At 43.2% G+C, this 19,895-nt stretch overlaps 1 protein-coding gene across 2 annotated transcripts; it reads left to right on the top strand.

Moving 5' to 3' along the window:
- The first annotated feature begins 1,420 nt into the window (after positions 1-1,420).
- Positions 1,421-12,595, top strand: LOC142893952 (inhibitor of nuclear factor kappa-B kinase subunit alpha-like). 2 transcript variants are annotated; one of them, XM_076034987.1, is made up of 22 exons: positions 1,421-1,563; positions 2,018-2,136; positions 2,270-2,364; positions 2,630-2,747; positions 2,919-2,988; positions 3,079-3,167; positions 3,259-3,348; positions 3,484-3,608; positions 4,578-4,685; positions 4,778-4,913; positions 5,196-5,390; positions 5,840-5,942; positions 6,089-6,212; positions 7,151-7,302; positions 7,396-7,457; positions 8,665-8,774; positions 8,882-8,931; positions 9,022-9,127; positions 9,216-9,363; positions 9,766-9,902; positions 9,992-10,091; positions 10,644-12,595. In XM_076034987.1, the coding sequence occupies exons 2-22, from the start codon at positions 2,032-2,034 to the stop codon at positions 10,707-10,709; spliced, it is 2,289 nt and encodes a 762-aa protein (XP_075891102.1). In that variant the 5' UTR covers positions 1,421-1,563; positions 2,018-2,031; the 3' UTR covers positions 10,710-12,595. The 2 variants fall into 2 exon arrangements, with proteins under 2 accessions (XP_075891102.1, XP_075891103.1); XM_076034988.1 differs by lacking the exon at positions 1,421-1,563 and adding an exon at positions 1,726-1,745.
- The last annotated feature ends 7,300 nt before the right edge of the window (positions 12,596-19,895 follow it).

The following is a 19,895-nucleotide window of genomic DNA, read 5'->3' as shown; positions in this document are numbered from 1 at the left end:
CAAATTAGAGGATGAAATAATTTAAAAAAAAATGTTCTCTTGTGAGGATCAAAATGAGTTGGATTCACCTGGACCCTGATCCTGGTCTACTGTTATACTGACTGGCCTCTTGTGCTAATCAGACTGGCTGCTGTCACTGTACAGGTGGTTGCGTGATGATCAAAGCCACTCCTTTTATCCTGCCCATCCCCCAGCATCATCGTCTCCCTGGTGACGGCTCTGCTGTGAGAGACAGCCTGTCACGTTGCATCCCCACCAGGTGGACTGCTTGCTGTTGCACGCCTGCAGTCAACTGCTCACTGTGCACTGTCCAAAGCCTCATATCTGAATGTGTTGTGTAAATATAGCATGAGATACTACGGCCTACTTTCATTTATTTATTAAGAGATGAAGGGTTAGATATAAGCTAGGTCTATATACTTCTTTTCCTGTCCTTGAGCTGATTTAATTCTTTTTTTATTTTAATTTGTATGTTAATGAAGGAGATGGCTCGATACAATGCTGTAGTTTGTTTGCTGTTGTGTTTTAAAGAATGGAGGTCTGATTCAGATCCATCCCAATGTTTTTCAAGAACCGGTGCAGGTGAAGACAGTGTTCATCTCATGATATGCATACAGTAAGCTATCACGTGTCTTGTTGTTCTGAAAGTCATAGAGGATAGTACTGTTTGTGAGCCTCTCATCTCGGGGAAGCACTGAAGGGGAAAATAAAGGTGTTGGAAGCTTGACAGTGTCCAAGTGTGGGTGTTTTCTTACTCGCCTACTGTACATAGGGGAATGAGTGGTTTTTTTCCACTATGAACTCAATATGCCTATAACTGAATCAACAAGAAAAAAAGTGTTAACATGTGCACTAGACAATACACAAATTCATAATTTATCATAAATGCAAGTAAATACTGGATATCTAAAAATGTAATGAAATTCAACCTGATGGGTTTGTTCTTTTTTCTTTATCAGTAGGTCTAATAATAACTAAATAATAAATAAGTCAGCTACTCGGAAAAAGTAAATAGGATGCAATTGGCATAAATCAGATATTAAGGTGTTATTTTTTTATATATATATTTAAACGTTTGGGGGAGGGGGGTTAAACATTATTTAATACCGTAAATTCGGTGTACACTTCTTTTTTCGAATAAAAATGCAACATTAAAAGATATTCTTGCTGTTGTTTATTGGAATCTTTCAGCACTTTGTCACTTCTTTCCTGATAAATAAAAGCTACCCGAATCTTTTTTCTTTTTTTTTTTACTTCGAAAACAGGACATCTACTCACATTCTTCTCAAACCATCTCAGAAATTATTACACGCGGCCATTGGTCTTAACAAATAACGTGAACGTTTACATGTTAAAAATTGTTTTATGATCTTTTAATGGCAGCTGAGTCGAGCAGCCACTAGGTTGTTGAATGTGCCCTGATTTCCTGAAACACAGCCGGGCTTTGTGGTGACGTCACACAGGAAAGTACACATTCTCACGGTGCTGCATAGACCCGAAAACAAGCGGACTGCACACATCCGCACCCGAAAACGGCCCATGACACGGTCACCGTGACCCGGGGTGAGTCCCAAAAATCATCTCTCTGACAGTCCGTCACGGAAATGCCCACCGGAAGGTCCCGTAACCTGCGTCGCAAGGCTCATTTCCTAGTGTCGGAGAGCTAGCATTTGGCCCCGTCTATGCTCTGTAGCCTATGAGCGCCACTGCTGGCTGCTAAGTTGTTGTTGTAGCATTATCTACATGTAAGCCAGGTCATTGTACCCGACCTGTCTCTGTTTGCGCTCCCTTGCGACTGTGTATACATTTTAATACCTATTCGATACATACACTGGCTTTAAAACGTCGACGTAGTTACGCTAACATCAGCGTAATCCGACAGAAAGCTGGTAACGCACCCAGGAACTAGACAGATCCTTGTGTCTACCAGGGCTGGTTTCTCGGAAGGAACCAGAAGTTTGTCATGATTAAATTCATCAGCTTCTCCCTGCTTGTGTCCCCTTATCGCGGTACTCAGATTGCGGTTCGACCATGGAGAAACCTCCCTTCAGGCAGAACCAGAACTGTGGGGACTGGGAGTTCAAAGAGAGGCTGGGCATGGGTGGCTTTGCCCATGTTTACTTCTACCAACACCATGTGAGTCTGGAGTCATCGCACTATAACACTCGTATGACATTATGTCCGAAGGAACCAAATTCATGTATGCAGTGGAGCCGCTTTTCAAGCGATTCATGTCCCGTTGGTCGAATTTTTGGTTTCTCTTTTGCAGGTAACAAATGAAAAACTAGCTGTGAAAATGTGTCGCCTGGAGCTCACTCCGAGGAATAAGGACAGATGGAGCAGAGAAATAATGATCATGAAAAAGTTAGTCATTTTTATGGCTTTTCACCTCTTTCAAATGTGTGTGTGTGTGTGTGTGTGTGTGTGTGTGTGTGTGTGTGTGTGTGTGTGTGTGTGTACATAGTCTTCACATTCAATGATGTCATGATATAATAACTAGCATGCTACTACACACACAGTGTCTATGTGGACAATCCATGGTATGGGAATGTCAGCCTTTAGCTAGAGATGACTGTGCAAAATCTATGAGGCGGAATAGTAACCCAGCAATAAATCTGTCCTGTCCCAGGTTGAATCACATCAATGTAGTGACAGCGAGAGAAGTCCCAGAAGAGATGAAATTTATAGCCTTAAACGATCTTCCACTCTTGGCCATGGAGTACTGCTCCAGGGGAGACCTGAGAAAGGTAAGCGCTCTTAAAGTTCCATCATTTTCTCCGACAACCTGCCCAATGGCCCCATTAGCAGTTTTGGAACACTGATAGGTCTGATAGGTTTATGTTTTTTCTTTCTTTGTGCTCAGAAAGCAGTGTACAATTCGTACTGACGTGATTGAAATGTGTTTGTGTTGGTTCCAGTTACTGAGCAAACCTGATAACTGCTGTGGTCTGAAGGAAAGTGAAGTGCTGTCACTGCTCAACGACGTTGGTACGTCCTCTCAGAGTTTCTTCCTCCACACACCCTCGTGGTTCAGATAAGGTGTGTCTTCGTGTTAAAACCACTGTTCTGTCGCCGCAGGATCTGGTATCCAGTATCTCCACGAGAACAAGATCATACACAGAGATCTTAAACCTGAGAACATTGTCCTGCAGGACATCAATGGGAAAGTAAGCTGCCAAGCTGTTTGTGCACGTCGGGGACAAAACGTGGGAGAAATGTTGTAATTTTTATGACAAAATGATTGAATTTCTTCTGCAGTTGGTCCACAAGATCATCGACCTGGGCTACGCCAAAGACCTGGACCAGGGCAGTCTGTGCACGTCCTTCGTTGGCACGCTTCAGTATCTGGTGAGTGCTTGAGTAAAACTCCGCCACTGCTTTCTCTTATTCTTATTATATAAGTGCAGACAAATACTTTGACAAATGGTGAGTAAGTAGGTAGTTGTTGGCCTTGTATAAGTGCGTCTTTTTTTTGTTCTACAGGCGCCGGAACTGTTTGAGAATAAGCCATACACCGTTACTGTGGACTACTGGAGCTTTGGCACAATGGTGTTTGAATGCAGTTGTGGTTTCCGTCCGTTCTTACATAACCTCCAACCTGTGCAGTGGTGAGTTCATGCAGGAGTGCGTTATATTAACAAGGCAGGTGTTTTCGTGCTGGTCAGCGCACCGGTTTATCCTGAATGCTGGTGTTTATTTATCTAGTCAATTCTTTATGTACTGCAACACCAGGGCTAACGGTCAGAACATGGAGGAGGGCGTGACTTTTTCACTGCTGCGCTCTGGACAGATATGCTCCTGAGCAAAAACCACCACTGCTTACTGTTTAAAACAAGTGTTTGATACTGAAGGAGATAACTATGGACTTGTACCACGGAGAGGAGAGACAACTATTTATTGCTAAAGTGTTTTGGCTCAAGTAGCAAACTGTGTTAACTGCTGACTTTTGGCACCCACGTCAAATCGTTATCACGACGCAAAAATGTTGTCGTCCAGGTTGCATTATTGTGTACGTTTGCATTCTTCTCTGTTCTGTATGACAGATAACAATGATGGAATTCGGCAGTAGTGTCACATGGCCAAGCCGTGCTTTGAACATTGTGTGTCGTCACAATGTTCCCAGAAGCAAGGACACTGGTCGTCCTGTTCCTTTAATTCTCCTTCTGACTCATAAGCCTGTCTTTAATGGACAAGCACGTGTCTGTTATTCTGTCTTTGGCATTTAAATTACAAAATGCAGTTTTTTCTTTTGGCTGTGAGCTCAGCTGATCAAATTATAACAGGAAATGTGATCACAAGACACACTAAAAGTGCGAGACAGACGAACTTGGGTGCACCGAAATATGTGCAGGTGTATCTATGGGTCCAATTCAAGTTCAGCCTTACACATATTATTCTAGATATCTGACTGTTAATCAAACAAAGCAATTTCAAAATATGCCCATTCTAAATCAAACTATCTATGCGATTCACCATTCAGCCCGTAAAAAATGGTAGAAGCACCTGTCATCCATGCAAGCAAGTGAACATGAAAATCAGTCCCCATCATGCTGCGTTCAATGTCCCCTCGTGTCCAGGGCAAGCAAAGTCAGGAACAAAGGTCCGAAAGACATCATGGCTGTAGAGGAGCTGAATGGAGAAGTGAAGTTCTCCACGCACCTGCCCTACCCCAACAACCTGAGCAGGTGAGGACTCCGACTCAGACTCTGTCAGTCTGTCTGTCTGTCTGTCTGGTCTGCAGTGAGTCAATTACTTCCTTTTGAATGGTAAACTTCAGGACGCTGCTGGAGCCGATGGAGGCGCTGCTGCAGCTGATGCTGAAGTGGGATCCAGTGCAGAGAGGAGGGCGAGTCAACTCGGACACGAAGAAGCCGCTGTGCTTCGAGGTGCTGGAGCAGATCCTGAACATGAAGGTACGTTCTTGTTCTTCAGCCTCTCCTCAGGGACTCAGCCTCTCCTCAGGGTTACAGCTCAGCTGTGCAAAAACATTTACGATGTACCACAAAGCTCCAGACAATGGTGGCAGTGGTGGTGGTTGTTAATGATTGAGGGCAATGAGGCAGTCTGGTGTTGGTTAAAAAGGAAAATAAAAAGCAAGAAGAATAAAAAGTAACTACAACTGCCATTGGTGCTGTACCAAAGGTTTCCCATGAGTCACTGAGCGTGTGGTGTTTGTCTTCTGCCTCCCCCTCCAGGTGGTTCACATCCTGAACATGGCCACGGCTCAGGTCCACTCCTTCCAGCTGTCTCCAGAGGAGAGCCTCCACAGCCTGCAGAAACGCATCGAGGCCGAGACCAAGATCGAGGTGGTGAACCAGGAGCTGCTGCAGGAGACTGGCGTGTCCCTGGACCCCCGGAAACCCGCCGCTCAGTGCGTGCTGGACGGAGTGGTGAGCAAACGAGCACTGCTTGGAAAAAACACTTTGCTATTTTTTTTAGTTTCTTGTTTCATGTTTTTCTTTTTCTTTTTTTTATCCATCCCTGCTCAAAACTGATGCACGCTGAATTTTACATTTTCATTACATGATGTTAAAAAACACTGCTTCAATTTCAAAATATTTTGCATATTGGTATTTGACCATATTTTTTTCCGAATTATCATTTTCATTTAACAGAAATTAAGGCGCACCTCATCCAAGCAAATGCAGTCAAACAGAAAAACAAAACATTGAGGGCTGTGGAAATACTTGAGCTTCATTACAAATAGTGGCGGTGAATCAATATTACGTTTTAATATCTTGATAGTACAAGAGAGATGCTTGACTTGCATCATTTAGAGGTTGCATTGAGCCAACTCGCATCCTTAGTGTGGCTGCTGATTGTTGTCTCCCCTACACAGAGAGGCTGGGACAGCTACATCGTCTACCTGTTCGACAAGAGCATCACCAAGTACTCCGGCCCATTCAGCGCCAGACAGCTTCCCGACAAAGTCAACACAATCGGTCGGTTCACTTCCATTCAAGATGCTGGTAGACTGGAAAACTAACCAATTCAAATGAATCTATCTGAAGTTTTGGTATTTGTATTTTAAGTCTTGGTCAGTCAGTCCTTCACGCTTCCTCTGTCTGTGTGTATTTTGCACTCACAGTGCAAGAGACCAAGACACAGCTGCCGCTGGTGGTGTTGAAGAAGGTTTGGGGCGAAGCGGTGAGCTACATCTGTGGCCTGAAGGAAGACTACAGCCGCCTCTTCCAGGGTCAGAGAGCTGCCATGTGAGTCACGTGACTAACAGGAAGCCAATAGAATAGATCAGAAGCCTTTATGAAGCCCAAATTTGCATAATTACAGCAACAATAAAGTCAGAAATAAGGAAAATTGTGTTAATAATAAAGAAATAAAATATAATTTTTATTTTTATGATTGTATGTTTGATGTATGTGTGACTATTTTATGATGATTATACGATTATTTTTAGAAGCTATGTACATAATATTAAGTTAATTAACATATAAATAAGTGTCAAAAACCACCCGATCACATGATGCGTAATATAAATTTTGTGTTTGATCATTAAAAAGGGGCAGGACGTTGACCTTGGTTGACCTTGTTGTCATCAGTGTTTAGGTTATTGCTGTGTTTGCCACGGGCAGCTAGATGGAGCTCAGCGGAGCAAATTTATCTGCTTATTTCCTGCTGACCAATTAGAGTCTACGACCCGTTTAATATTTCTGCTCATACATATTATACTGGCGGCACATTGACGTAGTGGTTGACACTGTTGCCTCATAACAAGAAGGTCCTTTTTCCAGATAGGGAGGGGACCGTCTGCGAGGAGGTCACAGTGAACAAATTTGATTGAGCATCATGTTAATGTGACCAATAAAGCACAGTGTTATTATAATGGGATTGTGTTCAGAATCTCCACAGGGGCGCTAGATAATTAGCTTTATTTAGCTTTTATTTCCAAGTAACCCGTTGTCGTCTTTTTTTCATGTTTCAACTAAATCATGGGCCTGTTTTCATTATAATGAATAATTTAGACATTTTTATTTGATGTCTTTCAAGTGTAATTTACGCAGCTGCCTGTATATTTTGAAAAGGCAGACCTGTACCCTAGTAGACTCAATGTTTTCTGTTTTCAACATTTAAGAATACCTGCTTCTTATCTTGTTGCTCTTTCCGTGGTTTCTTTCTGCTGCTGCTACTCAAGGCTGAGCCTCCTGCGCTACAACACCAACCTGACCAGGTGCAAGAACAGCATGTTTGGCTTCTCGCAGCAGCTGAAGGCCAAGCTGGACTTCTTTAAGAGCAGCATCCAGTACGACTTGGAGAAATACAGCGACCAGATGCACTACGGCATTTGTGAGCACTCCCTGCCAACTTGTTTACCCTCCTTGCTTACCATGTCGACCGCCGCACTGTGTGTTCTGATGTGTCACCTGTGTTTGTTGAAAGCCTCTGAGAAGATGCTGAAGGCCTGGCAGGAGAACGAAGAGAGAGCTGCAGCGTTTGCACAGGTAAGATGCACTTCACATCCACAAAAGATCTGTAGCTGCTTCTACACACACCATTTTCTAAATGCACAGTGTACAACTGAGCCTTTCAACCATACAGACACTCAGTTTTTCCCCACTTAAATCTTTTTTCATAATGATAAAAAACAAACAAACATTTTCAAAAATATCCAATCCATTGAAACCCTATGGGCGTGTAGCATGCAGGGAGTTGGGATATGATGACGCCACTGTGCTGATCAAAGCAAAACAACAACATTAGCAGACACGTACTGGGTTTCCTCTTCAGCTTGGTCGATAGAATTGACTTGTTTACCCATTCCTCTAACTGAGTAAACCTGTTCCCAACTTGAAGAGCCTCTTCCCTGTCAGGATGTTGTTCCTGAAAGTCCTCCAGCACGTCTGCATAAGACTCCCAGTCAGTGTTTTCTTAGTCTTTCATGCAAACTTTGCACTGAAATGGGACAGTAAACATGCTCAGGATGCTCAACTGTGGCATTTGACATGTTGCTTATCGCCATCTACTGGCCTGGCATGCCCAGTGCTGGCTCACAGGGCTGTGTGTGTGTGTGTGTGTGTGTGTGTGTGTATACATATACATATATATGTATGTATAAGTATATGTATGTATGTATGTATGTATGTATATGTATACATATATATATATATAAATATATATATGTATGTATGTATATATGTGTATATATATATATATATATATATATATATATATATATATATATATATATATATATATATATATATATATATATATATATATTTGTATGTATGTATGTATGTATGTATGTATGTGTATATATATATATATATATATATATATATATGTATATATGTATATATATGTATATATGTATATATATGTATATATATGTATATATGTATATATATGTATATATATATATATATGTATATATATATATATATATATATATATATGTATATATATATATATATATGTATATATATATATATGTATATATATGTATATATATATATATGTATATATATATATATATATGTATATATATATATGTATATATATGTATATATATATATATATATATATGTATATATATATATATATATATACATATATATATTAATTAATATAAATTCCATATACAGTACATGTGGTCTGTGTCTGAGTTGTCATGATGGCACTCCTCACTTTGCCTGTTTCATCCTCCAGGTGGCAGAAGTGAGTCACCTGGATGATGAGATCATGGCTCTGCACTCAGAAATCGTTGAGCTTCAGAGGAGCCCATACGCCCGTCGCCAAGGAGACAAGATGGAGCAGCTGTGAGTGTAAAGGGGGGCGCGTGAGAGACCCAGCTGACGTTGTGGTGGTCGTCAAACCTCAGCTGTCCCACTCCTGTGCTCATGTGTACTTTTGTGTCCCGTTGTAGAGAAGAGAGGGCGATTGATCTCTACAAGCAGCTGAAGATGAAGTGCAAAAGTGAGCGATTTGCCGAAATGTTCTCGGAATTGATTTGTGTAACGCCAGAGAGTGTGTAACCAAGCTCTTCCACTGCCTGTGTGCTGTCAGCGCCTGAGCCAGATGTGAGCAGCGACAGCTCTGAGATGGTGAAGGCCATAATCCAGACAGTCCAGAACCAAGACAAGGTCCTCAAGGACCTTTACACCCACCTCGGGTACGAGTGGCCACTGGGGGGACAGTTGGAACTCTGTGTCTCTTGCACAGTAGCGCCTCGCCTAACTCCCGTCCTTTCTCCTCAACAGTAAGATCCTGATAAGCAAGCAGAAGATCATTGACCTGTTCCCACGCATTGAGAAGACCCTGGAGAGCATCAAGGATGCCGACAACACGGTGATGCAGATGCAGATCAAGAGACAGAGGGAGTTCTGGCATCTGCTCAAGATCGCCTGCGTAAGTGGCTGCAGTCCTAATTACCTTCACTTTGCACTCAGGAAGCATTGAATATTTTTTACTCAAGTGACATTTTCTCTATTTTGGTAGTTTCACATAAGAGGCCCCAGTCTGAATTGTCCATACTAATTTATTAATGTTGCAGCTCAGACAACAGTATGCTTTCCATCAAAATCTTTTTTTTTGTTACAAAAAACATGCAACTATTTACTTTTGAATTCATTTTGCACTTTCTTTTTTACCCCCCTAAAATTTTGCTCCAGCTCGTTCTCAATAGATAAGATGCATAACAGAAAGCAAAACCCCACACTTACACTTTTGTATCATTGAGTGGCTGTATTTGCCAGACTCTTATTGGGTCGGTTTCCCCTCCTCACCTCCTCTTCTCTCTGCTTTCTTCAGGCTCAGAACTCGTCAAGGAACTCGATAGCCGCCAGTCCCGAGTCGTCCAACCTGCTGCAGGTGTCCCAGTGGTCCCAGTCAGCGCAGCCAGTCAGTTCCCCACACCCCCTCACATCGCTCCCCGGACCAAACGACAGGTGAGGGCCCCGTCCGTACCCGCACACAATCACTCGGTACCAAACTGAACAGGGTGACGTGATGTAACGGTGTCTCTGTGCGTGTCCAGTGACGCGGCGCCACGCCTCCTGCAGGAGAACCAGCGGTACCTCAGTCAGCTGACCAGCCTCATGCAAGAGGCGGCTGACGAGCAGACCAAAAGCATCGTGGTGAGTGCTCATTTCATCACATGACCGGAACAAACAAGATGTGTGTGCCCTGTTTGACCTGCATAAAACCATCCTGGAAATATCAGCTATGTTTCAACCCAAAGTACTGTGGAAATGAATCAGGAAGTGTTAATGATGAGATTCAAAGATAAAACTTGGACTAAAGGCAGGGAAATAGAATGGAATAGAATAGATAATTGTACTTTAATGATCCCAAATTGGGAAACTACTCTGTTGCAGAACTACAGAACACAATGTTGCAGCACTACAGAACACAAAAAAGTCTCTTATTCTTATTTAAAAGTAGGATTTTTTTTTGTTGATACAAATGAATTGTTTTAGTTTCATAGTTCTTACTTCTGTTTAGATTAACACTTTACAAATGTTATTTATTTTCTCCCTGTCCTTGAATTTTGGGAAGCGTATTTTCATTTGTTTTATGCATCACGAGCCCTCGTCTTAATATCTGGTTGTGTCAAATGTCCCGTCGACGTTAACAAAGTTTTTAATGTTTTTCAAGTCTCCTAACTTCTGTGTTTCCCTTGTTTCTAGGACCAAGATTGGAGTTGGACGAAGTATGAAACTTTAACCACTAAGTTAAAAAAGAGAAACGCCTGAGTCGAGCTGCAACGTCCCCCATCCTTTCATCTCTGGGTAACACTACAGACTGTGAGCTGTTAGCACAGATGAGCGGCGGTCAAAAAAAATGAAAAAGAAAAGAAAAAAAACACTGTACACCTGTACGCAGACTCGGGACATTCTCCCTTCATGCCCTGTGGGCGGAGTTCACACATGCTCAGTGGTGTCTTTCCTCTCCCATCATCTCACCTGGTGGAAGGTTCGATTGATGAAAAAAAAAAAATCTTGTTTTATATGAGAAAAACGATGAAGCTCCATCACGTTTGGCTACAAATACTCATCCATAAAATGAACTACTCATCATCATAGGTTTACTGTTATTGCAATCATTGTAGCACTAGAGGGATGGCAAAAGGGCGGTGGGGGGGGCGGGGGAGGGATCTATCATACAGGAAGAGCGGCGCAAACATGACACGCAAAGGCGAGACAGGAAGTAGTCGCGGTGAGTGAGGGGCGGGGCTGGATCACAATCAAGCTAACGGCACTTTGATCCTTCCCAGCCCGCTGTGTGGCCACAGAGATAATGTGGGTTCCAGGCTGCCGGGATTTACAGTCTGTTCATCACAACCACTTTCATATAGTTTACGACACAGTCAGTGTAAAAATAACAAAAAAAAAAACATCAATGAAAGTGTTAAATCCTCGCTGTCAGACATTGTGTTTACATGATGTCTGTTCTTCCATTGGCTCAACTAGACGCCCTCCTCAATAGACATCCTAACCCCTCATGCATCCCAGGTGTTTAATGCTTGGCTCGCGTCACGTAGTGTTAGGGGGACTGTGGAGTCGAGGATGGCCGACGTGTCTGCGCCTGCTCGTCATTTGCCAAGAGTGAAGCCAAAACATGAAGTCATTCGGGGGACACAGCATGTTCAGTAGCGACCGAGTGCTGGAGCCACTGTGAGCAGTGCTCATCTGTCCATGAAGACGCTTCATTCTCTTTACACAATTACAAAATAAGTACCAGAACCAAACGGAACTCAGTGTGCTAACACACAAATGACAGAAACCATATATGGAAATTATTGTGATGTTCATGTCGTTTTTTTCAGTTTGAGCGACGTTTCATCTGTTAACATGGGAATGCTTTGGTTTAACTTGTGGGGCACGACAATGTTGTCCGGATTTCTTTTTAAGCCACTCAGACTGTTAAGCCACTAGAGGGCGTGTTAGCGTGATGTGTAGCGAGGAGCTGCTCTCTGGTGGCCATGTCAACAATGACAAAAGGACACAAGCGTCACATTATTCAACCGTCATCTTAGTCATTGCTCCGTCACATGACATCTTATACAGTTTCATCAACTACTTTTACTTCTTAGCCAAGTATCAGGGCTGTGAAGGGTAATAGAGCAAAGTTATTAAGTTATAACTCCAAAATGTCTACCAACATTGTCCTCCCTTGCAAGACCTTCACATTTAGCTCCACGTGGTTTTTGTTGATGTTAACTTTTGAGTTCACTGAAACAGCAAATGCTGGTTTATTAGGCAACTAGTTCTTTTTAATTGTAGTGGTGGGAATGGAAAACGTCTTATGTGACATGAACACTGCATGAACGTTGATCGGACGCAGATTGTGGTCACTGGGAAGAAACCTGGAGCTGGTTTGACGCTCCTGATTGGCTGCAGCCAGGTTGTGAGAGGTTGGAGAGAAATAAACCTTGTGAGATGTATTTATGAAGTTCAAGTGCAATCTGAAATATCTGTTCTTTGTATTTAAGTAAACTGACCAGTCTGTTTTCTCAACATATACTTATTTTTTTGTCTCCATCCAGCTTTAACTCTGAATGTTTAATTTTTGGGCCTTTCATCATATAAAATAAAAATATTTGCCCGGTAACTAAATAAAATGACTGGTATGATTCTTATGATGACTTGTCTCTCTGTGTATTGCTTTTGATATTCTATGAACCAGGGGCGGAGCTACGTGGTGGCCAGTGGGGGGATCATTTGACAAAAAGCCTTACACTTCCGCAACACAGCATCTCAAGTAACATTGGTATTAATTAATGTACAGTACCAGTGATGTACACATCACACGGGCGTGTCGATCCAAGGGAAAATCCACCCTGAAGCCATCAGACCAGCAGCGGTCCAAAGGCAGGTGGGTTGGGGGAAGGTCCCGTCTGGCTCATTTGTTGCAGGAGGGGGAGAGTAGGAGCTCCGAGGCAGAGCAGCATGCACACTGTATACATGGTAGGACAGAGAACCCATGGGGTGCCCCCTTATCCAGATCCCGGCTGTAGTGTCACCGTGTTCAATAAAGAACCCTGTGTAACGCTGGGGTCTAACGCCTAGCTGTCATGCCCAGATTAGAGACACGCCCAATCTAACTGAAGACATACACTGGCGAGAGGATCAGAGATGAAGGGATGGTCCGTGTCACTGTGACTCACAAGAAGGTCTCTCCAGTGTTGCCTTTGATTGTCGTAGCTGGCTCTGGTCCCCACCTACTGGGACGGAGTTGGCTCCAGGAACTGGCCCTGGAGGTGCACACCGTCCACCAGGTGGCGTATACCTGCCGTGGGCCCCCGGCGAGCGACAACAAGTTGGAGCAGCTTCTCAGGAAGCATGAAGCAGCGTTTGAAGATGAGCTGGGCACACTGAAGCAGCTATCCGTGTTGATCCGGACGCCAAGCCCAAGTTCTTCAAGCCCATGTCAGTCCCTTATGCGGGTGGAGAATGAACTGGATAGGTTACTGGGAGCTAAGATCATTGAACCAGTGACTCATTCAGAATGGGCTGCTGCACCCATAGTGCCCAAATCTTTCTCAAAGCCAATCTTGTCATTATGTGCTCTTTTTTTCCAGTAGACAGCGCGACTCCAGTGCACGTTCAACTTTGCAGTACAGGCAGATCTTCTTGCCCAGTGGGGCTCCTTCGTTTCTCACCTGCACTTCCCTTCCATCAACTGATGTGGCCGTAGTTGCAAAGCTACGCCCTTGGTTTGGTGTGCGACGTTGTTAGTGATCGTTGCGCACGTCTTTGCTTTGCATCGTCTTCGGAGCATCCTGTATGCTGCCAGACACGGGCTCAACTGCAGTTTTCACTTGACGCTCAGTGAACGCCATGATGTCAGGAAAAGTATCTCTGCGGTGAGGTGTTTCTGGAATGTCGGAGGCCACTGCCCTCCATCTGTCCCTTAGCCTGTAGGGCAACTTCATTACCACAATCACCGTGTTTGCAGGTATGTTAAGCTCAGACATAAACTCAACACCATCCATCCCATTACAACATCCTCTTAAAGGAGAGACCATATGCTTGGAGAGATTTAGCATCCTCTGATTTAACCACAGGCCATGAAGGCGCTTTGTCCGTATCAGCTGAAGCAACCTGCTGTTCACTTCCGAGATGTTCTTCCAACAAAGCCTTTGCCTTTTGATATTCTCTATCTGCCGGCATTTGTTGGCAGCTTCGAACATGCTCTCGTGGTTGTCCCCAGGTGTACTGTGGCAGGAAGTGTAGTCTCTTGCATCACTTGTTCTCTCTTCTACATTGTGTTCAAAAGTTCTCATGAAGGCGTGATAGTGAAGTGGATCTCCATCAAACATTAGGATTTCTCTTTGTGGCAGATGACAGATGTTACGTCGTTGTGCCAGGGGTGCAGAAATTGCATTTTGCATTGCAATTAAGGAGAATATGGCGTCACCATTATCAATAACCGGTACTCGCAAGCTCTGGCGACCTCTGCTGGACTAGTTCAGATGTTGCATCCAAGGTCATTTTCCTCTCATCTGGCTTTGTCAGACGAAGCTTTGATGTGATCTGACTGTCATATACTCCTTGGCCACCAGGCACAAATGAATCAGCCTCAGCATGAAGAGCAGTCCGAGCCCCTCTGGCCATGCAGGATTCCATGCCATCTGATTTGCTGCCTTTCACTCTGCTTCCTGAGACGCTCAACACATCCACCCTAGCCTGAGCGGCTGCAATTTCCACTTCAAGCTCAAAGCTCTCTTTCTTTTTTCTGTTTTCCTCTTCCTGCTGATCCAGACCTTCTTTTTCTGAAGCAGTTCTTGACACGTGAGACGAGAAGCCATTTCAGCTTCTGCTTTGACACGGGACAAGGTATTAGAGGAGCGGGAAGTCCTTGAAAGGCCCAGCTTTTGACCCATATTCTTTGCTCCCAACATTTGAGATGCCGTCATTTGGCTGAATGTCATCATGTAGTGGTCCAAGCAAGGCATTTTCCTCAATGTTTTTCCAGCAAACCCATCCTGTTCCTTTTCGGAGGACATGTTGCTATGAAGCTGGAGCTCATGTGTTGACAAGCTCGGAGGATTTTCAGTATCTCTAATATCTCTCTATTGCAAACATTTTGTTTGTCAGGGAATTGCCTCCTCATGCAATTGCATCAACATGGGCTACTGCGTTTGCACCTGTGGAGAGTGATCATCACTCCTCATTAGCTCCTTTAAAGCAATGACAACACTTTTCATTTTATTCGCTCTTGCTTTGCAGCCTTTCTGAAGATTCTCAGCTTTATATGCCCGAACCTTTCCAGTTAGAATCAGTTTTCTTTTGACAGTTTCATCATTATCAGTTTCATTTGAATTTAAACAAGCCTTTGATTCACTCACACATGAACCAGCTTTTTATTCACTCATATGGACCTCCATCAATGTGCACCATCCAAAATTCAGAGAGAATGCGTCACAATCCACATCCAACTTACTACTTTGATGTGCATGACAGCTGATTCGCTCCTTCCACAGGTTAATTCAGTTTGAGCAATATGGTGACAATGATGTTAACCAGCAGCCATGGTATCTGGTAGCATGTGCATCCAAAACGCAGCAGTAACCAGCATCAGCTGTGTCCAGGCCCAAATAAACTTCACAGCATGCAAGAACTGAGTTTCATATACCATGGGTTGTGCTGCGGTCCATCATTTCATTCAATGCTACTCACGGTCTGCATCCAAAATGGCAGAGTGGTCAGTTGCCTTATAGGCACAAAGCTGAGCAGATGAGTGTCGGATCCATAACCCTATCTGTTGGCAATGTAGGATGGCTATCAATGTTGAAATAGTCGCGTGCAGGGATGTGTCTGACCCGGGAGTCCAACTGAAAACATGAGGCCAGTGCTGCCAGAACATGGGAGTTTATTGACCGTTTTTTTGTTGTGACGAGCTGTCGGCCTTTTAACATGCAGGACTTTAGATGTTAAGACACGGTTGCGGTCAACAGGAAGATAGGCACCCTGCCTCACCCTCACTGCCAAGTTAATCTTGGTACGTTCAGCTTCTGCCCACCTTGAAATGGCCTGGTCAGTCTTCAATATGCAAGGGAACAACTCTTTTCCTCTTTCCAATTTTTATTTCTTGTAAAAGAAGGAGTGCCAGGTTGTAAACCTTCAAATGGAAACAAAAATGTACAGTCAACATTTAAATAACACACTATCTTTTTAATTGTCACTTTAAATATTTTAGGTAATCAACAGGTTTTATAGCGTGATTTTAACTTAAATAGTATGAACCTTAAACAGTTACTTCAACATGAAAGAAATGTTTAGCAGCAGAAAAAAGACTAATTTCCATCATTTCATCTCAATAATAAATCTTGTAACACAGAAACATAAACATTTTCAATTACAATATCAGTCAGTGTAAGCAGTTCATGTTCATACCAGTAGCTTCTTTGTGGCTTGAAAAGTTGAACAGTGTCCTCCGCTGCTGCCTGCTGCACTCACACTGAGCTGCAGAGTGATTCTGCTGAAGAACTGCAGCCAGGTGCTGTCGCTCAGGTAATCTGCTGCAGGGAGTGAGGGCGCTCTCTCTAACGCAGTGCTCAACTCAGCCTACAGGGGGCGACATTTCTCTGGGCTGGCAGACATGTTTTGAGGCCTTTGGCTTTGGACCTGACTCACTCACTAACAAACCCAGGCAGGGGCAGGTGATGTTAATCAATCCACTCATCCCCAGTGACACGCCCACCCTCACGCACACACCCACCCACACACAGACACACCTCCACAGTGAGAAGGTGAGAAAAAACATCCCTGCTCTTACATGACAAAGAGTTTGCACACAATACATGCATACTTTGCCATTGTCAAGTGGAACAGATGAATAGTGATGATGCACCCGCTGCCATTGGAAACACCTGCGGTCGCACACATGGCTTCAGTTAAAACTGATATCTACTTTACCAGTTCTCTCTCTGTTATTTTAAAGCACATTGGTCTATAAACATTCCTTTCTTTTTTTTCCATTTACCCTTCAAACAGCTGTGACGTCGGGTATGGTGCACCTGCGTTAATGTTACAGTGCGCAGTGTGCAGCCTGTGGGAGTGCTGTTAGCATTAGCTGCTAGGCCCGGGCCGGCTCACAGCAGTAGCTAAACTCAGATAGCCGCCTCTGAGTTCTGTCATTTTACAGACTCCACACTCACAAACCGCAATATTCACAACTTGGCATAGTGTCGCATGCTGTCATTTCCTAAGAGCTCAACGGCGGAAGTAACGTACTCAACGGATGAGGTCAACATGTGGGTAATTGTATTTGGGGGCAGCTAAATAATAATCCCTTGGTTTTAGTTGGTCAGGGTTATCACTCACTGACAACAATAGGGTTTTTGCCCAAAGTAAGAATGTATGTCAAACTGACTAACAATGAATCACCGCTTTTTTTTTTTCTTCCTCTTTTTGTGTCTTTCAATGACTTTTTCAGGAAGTGATTTCTGGGTCAGTTGCTGAGTCTTTCATGCAGCTGCGTCCATTACTCATTGTGCCATCACCACAGCACTGAAGGTTTTTCATTCCAACCTGGTTCCTCTGTGTATGTGGTCCTTCAGCAAAGTGATGACTCAGTTCACCCAAAGTGAGTTGGGATAAATAGATGGACGCTACTTAGCAGCAGCTTTAGAGTAATCCCTAAATAGTAAAATATTTAAAATTCTAAATTGTCAGGTTGATTTTTCTCCCCAACATAATTGCCTCATTAATCCATCTTTAGACTCCTACATTTTCTATCGCAATTTAAAAATGACTGAATCAAAGTGCTGTGGGTGAATGATAAAAAACAAACAAACAAACAACGACCTGTAAACCTTGCAACAGCCTTGGTACCTCCAGGCAGTGGCGGGCCGTCAGGGTAGGCAAGGCCTCCTCTGCTGACCTAGCCATACTTAGAAAAGTATGTTATCCTGTAAATATGATAATAAGGTTATTCTCTGTCGTCTGTTCTTGTCACATTATATAATATCCACTTGGTTGCATTGCTTCCATTGTCGTATACCATGCTAGAGTTTTTCTCCAATCACATTTCAGCTAGCTTGCGTTAGGGTGGACTATGACGTCACTGATGGCCTATAGGCGTGAAATGCGTCCCTGCCTCCAGGAGCAGCTGGTCCGCTGACCTGTGGCAGGGCCTGACTGTTCACAGATTTAAAAGCAAATTAAATCATCTTAAAATGAACTCTTGAGTGCAGACGCACGATTAAAATTGGTGCAACGTGCTCCAGTTTAAACTGTAAGTGGCAGCATTCAGCAGCGTGGAGGCCACGTAAATCCAATAGTGTGTTGAAAATCATAGGCTTTTAAAACAGCAGACAATTCACGTCATCCCTCCAGGAAGCTCTGCCTTGAGAACAACAGTTTCACCAGAGCACTAAAAGAAAATTCCCACGTTGGAGTGTAACTGCGGTCAGACCCATTAATCGTGACTAATATTCTGTCCAACCTCCTGATCTGGAGTTCACGTCTGCAACCTGACTGAAGCCTGAAAGACACCGTCACACGTCAGCTTCTTGAGAATGGGCCAAGTCAACCGCTGATGTTAGCGCTCGGCAAGCAGAGACAAAGAGCTGCTGTTCACCAAACTACACACAGTGTGTAACGGTTGTTTTACAAGTGTCTTGGCTCCTGATTCACAGCGAGTCACGGGCCAACACTCCGCCTCTGGCACTGGCCCACATTCTTCCCTGAGATGAGCTCCGGGAAAGTGATTTCAAATGTTTCAATGTCAAAAGGTATTTCTTTAATCAGCAGGGCTTTTTTTTACAACACCAACCTCTCACCACACTGACTTAGCTTTTTAGCATCGCACTGTAGTTTTTGGAAATGTACTCCTAGTTTTCTGCACAGTTCTGTGCCTTTGCTGTCTTGTGACATGTCCCTGGATGTCTTGATGAGGGAGGGCTTTGTCCCACTCTAGTGAGAGTGTCTACTGACCTTCCAATGCAGACATCTTTCTGACCCACAGTTCACAAATGAAGTAGTCACTATCAACTTAACAATGAAATAATTAACCCAGTGTAGCATGAACCAGTGCAGTAAAAAAAAAAATCATAATGTTTCCATTTGACCTTTTCTAACACGCCACTGTTGCATAACTGTTCTTGACCTTGGTGTCCTCTGCAAAATATAGCGTAAAGGTTTTTTGGGGAAAAAACAAATATTGAATTAAATATTGAAGTGAAGGGAGGGGAAAATCTAACTTATCATGAAATAAAAAAAAAATATAAAAAAAAATCAAAAATCAATTATACTCAACAAACAATCAAATCTCATTTCTATTTGATTTTAGTTGTCCTGTTTTTAAAATATAACATACAAAACTTGCATAAAATAATAAAAAAAAAAAACATTTGACAAAAAGTCACCTGAGAGAAGCATAGAATTGCAATTTGTCTTGGATATCATGTCAGTTAGAATTTTTTTGTCTTTATTTTTAACTAAAGCCTGAATAGAACTATGTACAAATACAATTATCCCAGTTGTGAGCGCTGAGTTATCCTCTAGGGACAGGAAATGCCTGGAAATACTGTTGTCTGGACCACAATAGTGCGGCAATACAAACGTCCTTGATATTGAAAGTATAACGTTTCAAATTGTTCTTCAGGCAAATATCGACCCAGTAGCCCCGCCTTTCTTGTGACTTCCTGTTACAAAGTCCTGATTCATCTTCCACAGTAATTCTGAGCAGCACTGTATAAATAATACTATCACGAAACCCGTCGTGCTTTATGGTGGCTGAGCGGGAAATCCGGATGGTGGGACATCACGCTGGGACTGTGCAGCTGCAGAGGTCTGACTCACTGCCGGCCCATTTCCTCAGAGACGCATAGCTGCACATTAAGCGTTAACGTTGGCTGGAATAACAGGACCTTTCAGGGCGTTCCTACAGCTCGTATTTCAGATGAAGAACCACAAATGGCAGTTATTACT

Source organism: Nelusetta ayraudi, unplaced genomic scaffold (assembly GCF_046127955.1).
Source record: "Nelusetta ayraudi isolate G7.1 ecotype Tasmania unplaced genomic scaffold, CSIRO-AGI_Nayr_v1 ptg000042l, whole genome shotgun sequence".
Taxonomy (NCBI): domain Eukaryota; kingdom Metazoa; phylum Chordata; class Actinopteri; order Tetraodontiformes; family Monacanthidae; genus Nelusetta; species Nelusetta ayraudi.
This window is presented reverse-complemented; position numbering and strand designations above follow the sequence as displayed.

Bases quoted from the DNA above. Each gene is read 5' to 3' on its own strand.
- LOC142893952 (XM_076034987.1), top strand. From the start codon at position 2,032: ATGGAGAAACCTCCCTTCAGGCAGAACCAGAACTGTGGGGACTGGGAG. The intron at 3,168-3,258 runs GTAAGCTGCCAA...TTTCTTCTGCAG, and splicing joins TGCAGGACATCAATGGGAAA to TTGGTCCACAAGATCATCGA. The intron at 3,609-4,577 runs GTGAGTTCATGC...CCTCGTGTCCAG, and splicing joins AACCTCCAACCTGTGCAGTG to GGCAAGCAAAGTCAGGAACA.